Source organism: Eurosta solidaginis, chromosome 3, assembly GCF_040869045.1.
Source record: "Eurosta solidaginis isolate ZX-2024a chromosome 3, ASM4086904v1, whole genome shotgun sequence".
Lineage (NCBI taxonomy): Eukaryota > Metazoa > Arthropoda > Insecta > Diptera > Tephritidae > Eurosta > Eurosta solidaginis.
In genome coordinates, this window is record NC_090321.1 from 230,919,223 (window position 1) to 230,931,135 (window position 11,913).

Below are 11,913 nucleotides of genomic sequence, written 5' to 3' on the forward strand. Positions count from 1 at the left end.
TTTACTGCCGAAACGATAATGATACTTACATAACCAGTTTTGAGACTTTGATCTACCTCGCGACTGAGAATTCCTGCGAAAACTAAAATTCCGCCTTTTTGGACGTGACTGTCTGTCATTAATTTGTGTTTTAATCTCGTTAATATCTAATTGTAAATGATTAAAACTTTCACATATTTTTGTTGTGACTTTCGCTAAATTCTCTAAAATTTTATTAATAGAAGATGTAACAACTCTATTTCTAACTGCACAAATTTCATTACCACTGGTTATCTCCCAAATTTTATCTGCCAGTTGCAAAAGATCATTAATATTATTTAAATTAGCACTAGTCAATGCAACATAAAGATTTTTTGGAAGTTTACGTAACCAAAGATTTTTAAGGAAATTTGAATCGATAGTATTACCTGCTAGTTGGTCAAGGGTACTATAATATTCAGGAAGCTTCCGATCACCTATCTCAGTATCTGATAAAATTTTATCCAATCTTCTCTGTTCGCTTAAGGAGTGCCTATCAATAAGAGTTTTCTTTAAATTGTCATATTTTCCACTTTCAGGTGGATTTTGAATAACATCTAATACATTTGCAATAAAGTCTTGTGGTAAAGCAGTTATTACAAACTCGTATTTAGTCAAATCTCTAGTTATACCTTTTGTAGCAAATTGCGTCTCAGCATGTACGAACCATCCTTCTGGACAGTTCGACCAAAATTGCGGTAATTTTACCGAAGTAGCACAAATTTCATTCCTATCGTAAGGATTGCGTATATTTTCTGACGAAAACTCACATGGATCCTCTATATCTATAAGAGACCTGTTTTGTCTATCTCCCGCGCCCGTTTCACGCGGAGAATGAAACATTTTGAAAAAGGTTCACAAAATATAAAAAAAAAAAAAATAACAATCCTATGACTTCTATAAATATATTATAAAATGAAAATCGAATTATATAATAATAAATATTTAATAGTTGATGTGGATATGTTGTAACGTTACAGCTGAATGACTGCACAGGAAATGCACACGAAACGTAGTGACCGAAATCACTACCACACACTTTAGCGACGCTCTGATCCACGTATTAACGTAATTCGATGACGAAAGTAGAACAAGTAGACATTGTAATATACATAATTATTTATCAAATGTAAAAGTAACTCATAAACGCCGTCGTTTGCTGTTGCAGTGATGAATTACTTTATAGATAACTGCGCTGTTGGTGACTAACTGAGAGCAAAAATGTATAGAACTTTCTAAGTGATTCAAGATGCAGTGAGTATAATTGAGCATATGTATGTGCGTATGTATTGGGCAATTTGACTGCTGACTCAGATGTACTTTTGAGTTTGTGTTATACTCCTTCAACAAATAAGTCGTAACTTGACTGTACGACGTGTTCTAGTTGACGATTTCCGCTTTGTGCCGTTGATAGCATTCGTCCTCAAAACGTTCACATGAACAAAAATACAAAAGATACTTACACTGCTGTAAAATTTAACTAATGGTATACAAATTAGTTGGGAAGAACTATATCTTTTGGTGTTGCTGGAGTAATTTGTTAATATCAAGCAGTTGAAGAGAGTGAAGATGCATTAGCGCAGTCGGTAAAATGTTTGTTGTGCTGCTTGAATATTTTGGCTTCTGCCAAAAACTTTACGATTTTATGTGATGATCTGAAGATAGAGTAACACCAAGAAACCTTCCAGAAATATTGATTGTATGGATTGCTGGCCGTTTGTTGTATATATCTAATATTCCGCTTTGAGTAAAATTTCAGCTTGAATTCGCAAGGATTACGTCTAGAAATACGTTTGTTGTATATATCTAATATTCCGCTTATATCTAATATTCCGCTTTGAATAAAATTTCCAGCTTAAATTCGCAAGGATTACGCTCTTCGGTTCCTGGCGGGGTCGCCAAATTTTATGAATGTGTGTTATTATGGATATTCAGGATATGTTATTATGGATATTCAACTCATCTGGATATTCAGGATATGTAATTATGGATATTCAACTCATCTGGTATTGTTCAATTTATTCGTTCAATATTCACGATACATTTTTAATTAAATATTCGTTTAATGATAAATTCAAAAGTAAAATAATAAAAATTTCCACATCAAATATAACATGAAATATAAAAATTTGAAACTCGATTTTTAAAGAAAAATTAAAGTTTTAACAATAACAAGTATTTCATAACAACGTGTAGTAAATCCCTACATAGAGCATTCGGAATGGGCTTCAGCAACACATGTAGTCGCGAAAAAAATGGAGATATTCGCATCACTGGCAATTACAAGCCAACGGTTAATCCAAGAATGATTATTGACGAACATCCGATTCCTAAAGCGGAAGACTTGTTCAATAAAATGAAAAAAGCGGCGATATTTTGTCACTTGGATATAACCGACGCATATACACACCTTACGATCGACGATGATTTCGCACATGTTTTGACATTAAACACAGCTACACATGGACTAGTACGACCGACTCGTGCGGTATATGGGGCAGCAAATATTCCAGCTATTTGGCAAAGAAAAATGGAGACGCTCCTGCAAGGAGTGCCGAACGTTTTAAATTTCTTTGATGACATCTTGGTGTTCGCGGAAAATTTTGAAGAGCTGCTGAGGGTTTTGGCGACAACGCTAAACCGCATCAAATGCAATAATCTACGCTTAAATAAGTCAAAGTGTGTTTTTGCTACTCCATCAGTGGAGTTTTTAGGCCATCGCATCGACGCACAGGGGGTGCATAAATCTGACAAACACATTGAAGCTGTACTGAATAGCCCCAAACCAACGAATGTGGAGGAGCTACAGCTGTTTTTAGGAAAAGCTACTTACTATAGTGCATTTGTCCCAGACCTGGCGACGAGAGCGCGGCCATTGCGCGATATGCTGAAAAGCGAAAAATTTCACTGGTCCAAAGAGGCAAATTCAGCCTTTGAGTATCTAAAACAGGCGCTGGTTTCTCCACAAGTCTTGATACCCTACAACCCGGCACTACCGGTTCTACTAGCGACGGACGCGAGTCAAACAGGGTTGGGAGCGGTGCTATCACATCGCTTAGAGAACGCAACTGAACGACCCATTGCATACGCAAGTCGAACACTGAATACTGCAGAACAGCGATACCCACAGATGGACAAAGAGGCACTGGCAATAGTATGGGCAGTTCAGAAATTTTTCAAATATTTGTACGCGCGTCATTTCACGCTAATCACAGATCATAAACCGTTGTCACAAATTTTACAACCAGAGAAGTCTCTACCAGTACTTTGCATTAGCAGAATGGCTAATTATGCAGACTTTCTGAGTAGATTTGATTTCGAAGTGGTGTATAAAAATTCAAAGGCAAACGCTAACGCCGACTATCTTTCACGGGCCCACCCTCTACGACAGCAACCAGTACAGGTGGGACATGTGCGGCAGGCATATACGGATAATCCAGACGAATACGACGAGTTCGACAACTTTTTGATTCGCCAAATCAACCAATTAAGATCCGACAAAATTGCAAACGAATCCAGAAAAGACGAGCGACTGGGTAAAATAATTAAACTGCTGGAAACAGGTCAATGCTTGAAGAGAACAGGATACAAGTCCCCAGAAGTGAGTTACAAGCTATCGTCAGGATGTTTGATGTTCGAGCATCGCGTCGTCATTCCACCAAAGTACAGAGCCAAACTGCTTGACAATTTACACACATCACACCTAGGGATTGTCAAGATGAAAGGAATCGCCCGCTCATTCATATACTGGCCGGGCATTGACAATGATATCGAGAACATGGCGAACAAATGCGAATCATGTGCAAAACAGGCAAACAAACCCGGGAAAAGTGGCGATCATCATTGGGAGTATCCCAAGGGACCGTGGGAACGCATTCATATTGACTATGCGGGGCCGTTCGAAGGAGCAATGCTACTGATAATCTCGGATGCGTATAGCAAGTGGTTAGAGGTGAAAATCACTAAATCAATTACGGCGGCCGCGACAATTACTTTGCTGGACGACGTATTTGCGGCTTATGGCGTTCCTCAAACGGTTGTATCTGATAATGGAACAAATTTCACGTCCGCGGAATTTAACAACTTCCTGACTACAGTCGGTGTTAAATATCACAAATACCCAGCACCGTATCACCCGGCAACTAACGGGCAAGCAGAGCGAAGCGTACAGACGGTCAAGAACGCATTGAAAGCAATGGGTACCACGAATAGTTCTTTGCAGGAAAACATAAACGAATTCTTGAGACAGTACAAAAATGCACCACATTCGACAACAGGCACCTCGCCAGCACTATTGTTTATGGGGCGGCAGCTACGAACACGATTGGACTTGATTCGACCAGAGGAAATCTCGAGGAAAGTAGAGGAAAAACAATACATGCACCTCAAGAAAAAGGGAAGAGAGTTCAAGGTAAATCAAAACGTATATTTCCTGTCGGGTAACCCGCGAATTTCTAAGTGGCTCAAAGGAACAATACACGCCCGTCTAGGGGATCTTCACTATCAAATACATTTCAATGGGAAAATGATAAAAAGACATGTAGACCAAATACGGAAGTCACACGCGGGGCCCGATAAAGCAACACCGGAAGTGAATCATCACGAAACGAGGGTTGCAGCTAAAGAGAACGGCACAGCTGCATCGGGTATAGTAGAAAACCACGAAGAAATCGAAACACCCATAGAATCACCACAAAATATATCATTGGGATCAGAAGAAGATTTGGAAGGGTTATCTACTCCCAACACTACAATAATACAGGACGATACACCGCCATCGCATTCAACACCAGCACGGCAGGCGACACCGGAAAGAGATCCGGAACTAAGCGAGACGCCGGCAGCCCCTCGGCGGTCGACCAGACAAAGGAAACCGAGAGTTCCATTCTCACCTTAACTCCTGCAGAGGAAGGAAAAATGTTATGTATGAAACGAAGTGGTAACGCCACACACTGAGTTAATTTACTATCATTTTGGCAACTCTGTATTTGCTTATTCTTTTTTGTTTTTTTTTTATTCTTTAATATTAACTCAACAAATTTTATATCGAAATGTTCATATTCACTCATATTAAATAAACTTAGTAAATATACATACACAAAACGTGCCACACTAGATGACCCATGTTGGTTCCAAAAGCAAAATCAGTTTTTTGCATCTTCATGTAGGCCAGGTTGTTGCCATCCTCTTTATATGGATGTTGGTTAGAAAATCTTATAGAAACTGGTTAGCCAAAATCAGAGAAATTAAAACCATTTCTCTGACCTAAAGGCGAATTAACACAAGCCCTTTGGATGCGCCGCTCCGCTTTGACTGCGCCATAAAATGAGAATGACTTAATATACACATCTATTAATCTCAGTAGGGTCAAAAGTTAAGTCAAAAATAAATTAAGCATTATTCTCTAGAGTACAACATTCTTACACCAAAAGCAAGTTAGTTGATACTGCATTGCATAGGGTGGTCATGAATATAGAGAAAACCCTGGAACCCCTGCTGAATGATCACGTCACAATGTGGTCCATGCGAGGCCACAAAATTTGTAAACAGGAACGCCGCAGGTTGGGGTATCATCACCAACGCTGTGGACGCTGGTCAACAACCAGGCGAACTCACGGCGGATCCAGATGACGTTTCAGTCATCATAAGCGGCAGGTGTCTACCAACATTTAGCTGTCTGATGGATCAGACGCTTTGGGATGCACATGCCTGGGGATCTGAAGTCGGGTTAACCGCCAAAGCGGAAAAACCCGATCTGGTATTATTTACTAGGAAATATAAGGTCGCAAAATATCTAGGAATTATACTAGATAGTAAGTTGTGGAAACTCAATGTGGAAGATAGAGCGAAGAAAGCCTCTGTGGCAATGTATGCATGCAAGAGGGTGCTGGGATGCGCGTGGGGCCTATTGCCCAAACTCTCCCATTGGGTATTTCCGGCAAATATCAAGCTCATACTTTACTATGGGGCTCTTGTTTGGTGGACAGCAGAAACACAAAAAGTACGATACCCAAAATACTAGAGGGAGCCATATAAATTACCCCGACAGCAACATTGCATGCCATTCTGCATATACCGCGTGCAGAACTAATGGTAAAAATATAGCGTTTGCAACTGCAACAATGTTTAAGGCCTCGGGGCAGATTGAGTGCAGGCCTAATGGCCATAGCAGCATAACTCCATCTAATATAGGAAGAACGGACTATATGATCCCGTACTTGAGCTTCGAAGGACATCTTGGGGCCACAATACAGCCGGAGGGTTGGCGCAAGCGTGCGGAAATTGCCAAACACACCATGCACGGGTATACCGATGGTTCTAAATTAACGGAAAGGGTCGGGTCTGCTGTTACTGTGTTGATCCAGAAATAAGTAGATCCCACAGGCTGCCAGATCACTGCAATGTATTTCAAGCGGAAATTGTAGCGTTGATGAGGAAGCGTGCTTAAGCTGCAGTCGCGTCAACATGTATATTGATAGTTAGGCGAAGATCAAGGCAATAATCTCACACAGTACTTCATCAAGAAGTGTTCTGGAATACAAAGAAGCATTAGAGAGACTTCGCTCCAGCTGGACCATACTTCTATACTGGGCTCCCAACCATGGAAGGAAAGGGGGTAACAAAAAGGCCGATGCGTTGGCCAAGGAGGGTGCGGCTCTCTAAAGGTCAACGGTAGATGTCCCGATCCGTTTGAGACAAATCAAAAGAATACGGGAGTTGCATATCATCTATCAAAGGTTCCGACAGAAGTGCGGGACTGCAAAATTTCCAAGATCATGTGCAAATCCCACGACGTTAAACTCACAAAGTTGCTTATATCTCTAAAGACAGAAGAATTAAGGCTCGCAATGGGCATATTAACTGAACACTGCCTTCTGGCGTGAAATGCTCACAGCAGATGTAGGAAGAGCGACCTGCAGGAAGAAACGGTTTAGCACGTCATGTGTTCGTTCCCTGTGATCGCCGGATCAAGGCGCCAAGGAGTTAGCTATTAAGATAAGTTCTAGAAAACTTTTAGTATTCGCCAAGAGGACAAGGTTATTTTGTGAAATAAGTCCTGGTACCTAGTTGGGGTTTTTAAATGTTTGGTCTTCAAACAAATTGTAGTAACATAATGGAAACAATCAGTATATGTGTGGTCTTTATTAACAGGCCAGTTCAACCTTACCTAAGATAACAATAAAAGGTAAAAGTCTAAAATAGGGGTCGACTGCTAATACGAGTCCCAAAATATAGAGGTGTCAAAAGACGCGAAAATAAAAATTGTATCTCTGGACGGTGATATTTGCAGTTGAAGTTGGTAATTTTTATGTGGTTGTTGTAATGTTTTTGTGCACTGAAAAAAGTTTTGATCCCACCCCATTGATAGATAGGCCAGGGTATTTTTTCTGCGCAAAAATACTATGGATCCCACCCCGGTTTCAGAGGGACCCGGAGTAATTTTTCGTTAATAAATTTTTTTTTAGCGAGTTAAAATTTTCTGCCTTCTGCTTATTGTTGTCGAGGTCAATACACATCTTTTGACATCTCTCTCGATATTTTTGGACGCGTATTAGCAGTCGGCTCCTATTCTAGACCCAATGAAATGCCATGCTATTTCCGTTTAGAAGCGTTTATCTAAATGCCCGGACACATAAGAATATCCTATTTGACGATCCCCATACACAAACACATGCAGTCAACTCATCTGGCAGCGCACAATCCTGCAGTTGACTGCAATTGTTTGTATGTCGATCGTCAAATAAAGGGTCAATTAATGGTGACATAACCATAAAACCATAACCAAATAAAACAGCTGATCGAACCTACCTTATGGAAGTCAAGGTAATCAATTAATGGTGCCATACCATAACGCTAACGCCATAATCATACCATAGCCAACCAATTGGTTTTTGGTTTCTGGCCATATACATATATATATGAATAAATAAATAAAAATATTTGAGTTGGTGAATTTAATAACTGTTTGTAGATTTTATTCATTGTGTTGGATACTTTATGACCAAGAGACTTATTTTTTGCGGAATATGTTTTTAATTTTTTGCGTTTTCAGTTTTATGAAATTTTCGCGATTTTTAGGTTAAGGCACCATTAATCGTTCACATTGGAGATGGTTATGGATATGGGTATGGTTACGACTATGGCGTTAGGGTTAAGGAAGTTTAATTAGCCCTTAAGTTATTCTTATGTGGTCGGGCCTTAAATCTGTCTCAAACCCTTTCAAAACAATGACGATTCCGGACTAGCATCACTAAGAAACATCTGACAGTTTTAAACAGCTGTTTACGATTTGATCTGCACATTTGTGTATTATCATTTACTTGGCAAGAAAATTTGTATTCTGCAATTATTAGCAAATTTGCTGATTGTCTTGCAATTAGGTACCCAAATGAGTCGTGAAGTATTAGCACCACCGTTGCTACGTATGGACAACAACCGTTGTTATCGTGTAAATTTAATACACGAAGATTTTGGCAATCAATTGGCAGCCATTCAACGTAAACGTCCTTATCCAGAAGCAGCAGCAAAATCAGCAAACGCCTATACGGAGCAGGGTATTTACTTAGAAATAATTCATAGTTGATATTTTGAGAAACAATACTTTCAGATTTATTCAACGAGGACGACGACGATGAACAGGAAGAGGGCGGCAATTTTATTTTGGAAGAATTGCCGAACAGTTATAAACTAACAATGCATGTGGCGCAGTGAGTATTGCATACATTAAACAATTTTTGTAGCAATATCAGCCCTTTTGACTAAGGCTGTGTTATTATATGTATAATACAGGAGCTTTTATGGTGGCTTGATTGGATTCAAAGGCACGACAAAGCGGCGAATTGAATCGGAAACACAAACTGATATTTATGTACCACGCAGTAGGGAAAGTGGACAAAAGCAACCGGAAGATGTTAGCATAAAAGGTGAATTTTGTTTTAAAGAAATCCACCAAAGTTTCATTGTCGATCTTCATTCACGCAGAAAATTGTAAAATTAATAAAAACAAAAAACTGTCCTGAGGCATTTTTAGTGTCCTCTATAAATTAATCTGCATCTCCCTGTTGAAAACATGCAGCATCAATATTCGAGGCATGATCTAGTTCTGTCTATACATTCCAGTGTAGCGATAAGGTTTCTCCCCGAAGGCTTTGGGGAGTGTTATCGATGTGAAGGTCCTTTGCCGGATACAGATCCGGTACGCTCCGGTAACACAGCACGATTAAGGTGCTAGCCCGACCATCTCGGGAACGATTTATATGGCCACATTAAACCTTCAGGCCATCCCTCCCTACCCACCCCCAAGTTCCATGGTGAGCTTGGGTCGTCAGAGCCTCGTCTATTAGTGAAACAGCCGCGGATAGGTGAGGTTGGCAATTGGGTTTGGAGAAGCTATATATTCCGCTGGCAACCTGAAAGGGTTGCGCTACAGAGCCCCTTGAATCTGGTATTTTAGTCGCCTCTTACGACAGGCATACCTACCGCGGGTATATTCTGACCCCCTAACCCGTTTCACATATACTACTTCTATACCCTAATGTATTCAATCATTTTAGGCAAAACGCGCAGTGCTGTTATGGCAGCACGTAGAAAAATTAATTTACTAATAATTTCTCTACGTAAACGTATGCGACCGACGCACTTTACTTGCGTGCCACTAAATTATGGTGAAGTCAGAGAACACTACTGTGCTTTGAAAGTAAGTACACATATTCTAATGGAACACTTATCAAACAAATAAGCTAACTAAATCTATTAATTTATAGAAAGAAATTCTATCACTTAATTTACCAGGCATTGAAGAAAATCTATTTCAATCTGAAGCTTGCATACATTTGACTTTGGGAACATGCGTTTTACTGGACGATACAGAACGCGCCAAAGCCGCTGAGATATTGCTAAATTGCAAGTAAGTTAACTTATATAATTTGTAAAAAAAAATTTACACGTATCTCAATTATTTCAATTCCCTACTTATTAAGGCTCTTCCTGGAGGGTCTACGCACACCGTTCGAGATTGAAGTAAGATCTCTGGAAATTATGAATGATGATCCCAGTGCTGTGCGTGTGTTGTACGCACGCGTCGAATCACCAGAATTGCAAAAATTTGCCGATATGGCTTTGCAACCATTTTTGCGTAGTGGTTTAGGTTTTGATGATCATGAACGCGATGACGTAAAATTGCATATGACTGTAATGAATAACCGTTATCGCAAACAAATTAATGCAAAAGCAGCAGCTACATTCGATGCGCGTGAAATATTAAAACGTTTTGGCGATTACAATTTTGGTAAAGTTACATGTAACGAGGTACATTTATGTGTAATGCATGCCGTAAATGAGGACAAAGATGCATTTTATAAAATAACAGCTAGTTTAAAATTTTAAAGTATTTAAAGCTTAGTAGTTTACAAAATGGTATAGATTAAAGCGATCAGTGGCGTATCCAGGATTTTGTCAAGGGGGGAGGAGGGTGAGCAATAATTTATTTTAAGTTAAATAGAAATTAAGACACAGTAACTAGGTTTACCATCTGTGTGTATTTCTTTATAAATAAGCAATACTTACCATCATATGCATATATACATGCATATACTTGTGTAAAATCGTTTACTTCAACGGAAATACTTGCATTATTTCAATTAAATTGAAAAGCTTTATTTAAAACTATAATTCTGTTTGTTATAAAACGAAATTTAGTCTTCGCTCCATAACACTCAATTTCTCAATAATTTCTTCCGGCGTTATTGGTACATCGCGATAAATCGCCAACATTGTCAAACCATTCAGCCCAGCAGTGCACTTTTGATTTAAAATATTTGAAAATTGTTGAAGTGAATATCTCGGTGGTTCCATGGAAGACTATCTCAGTTCAAATTGCGTCGAAGACTATCTCAGTCCGTTTTGTTTTTTAAAAACTAACACCTTTCGGTTGTTTGCTAATTTTGTATTATTTAGTTTAATTTTACTTATTTTTGTATCATTTTATTTTGTTTATTTTTGTGTTAATTACTTAGGTTTTTATTTAGTTTTTTTTTAATAACTGTTTTTAAATGAAAATAAGATAAACTAAACAAAAATAAAATAAAGTAAAATAATTCAAAAATAAGTAAAATTAAACAAAAAAATACAAAATTAGCAAACAAGCGAAAGGTGTCAGTTTTTTTATAAATCAAAACGAACTGAGATAGTCGTCGACGCAAATAAGCGAACTGAGATAGTCTTCGTCAGGACCGACGATATGGAATTTCATAAGTACTGTATACTCGCAAAATTAAACATTAATATTACCTTCCCACGTACGTACTTATATAGAGATTTTGATTTTCTCTTGTATTTTTTTGCTAAATCAGAAGGAAAATTGGTAATTTTAATATAAATCACGAAGTAAAATAAGAAGTTGAGCGACGAGGGGGGATCTATCCCCCAATCCCCCCTGGATACGCCACTAAAAGCGATGTAAATATGGAATAAAAATAGTTGAAAATCTGTCCCCTGGTTTGCACACTTACCTTTCACGGAAATCAAAAAAATATAAAAAGATAATTTCGCCAACTTGTAAAAGCAGCGTATTTTAGCTTTTGTCTAGTTTTCTATATCTAATTTAAGATTTCCATGTTTGCATTGTGGTAAATAATAAAAAAGGAACTAATTTATGATATCTAAATATATTCTTAATTTTTTTTTGTATGTGGCTTAAATGTGGCTGAATAAAGCATTCGTTGAAGTCAATGATCAAATAGATAATTTATAAAGCAAAAAACCTATTTCGCATTTTTACAAATAGTTTGAATTTTTAAATCTTGATGAATTATTCGAACCCGCCGGGCACTGTTTCGTAACACGCGAAGCACTGCTACAACAACAACTACAAAGATATAAGAACTCACATTTAAT

General features: G+C 38.4%; 1 protein-coding gene across 1 annotated transcript; it reads left to right on the forward strand.

Moving 5' to 3' along the window:
- The first annotated feature begins 8,287 nt into the window (after window positions 1-8,287).
- Window positions 8,288-11,683, forward strand: LOC137247007 (activating signal cointegrator 1 complex subunit 1). Its single transcript, XM_067778074.1, has 6 exons — window positions 8,288-8,573; window positions 8,627-8,726; window positions 8,809-8,942; window positions 9,573-9,715; window positions 9,783-9,925; window positions 9,999-11,683. The coding sequence occupies exons 1-6, from the start codon at window positions 8,408-8,410 to the stop codon at window positions 10,402-10,404; spliced, it is 1,092 nt and encodes a 363-aa protein (XP_067634175.1). The 5' UTR covers window positions 8,288-8,407; the 3' UTR covers window positions 10,405-11,683.
- Window positions 11,684-11,913: the final 230 nt, after the last annotated feature.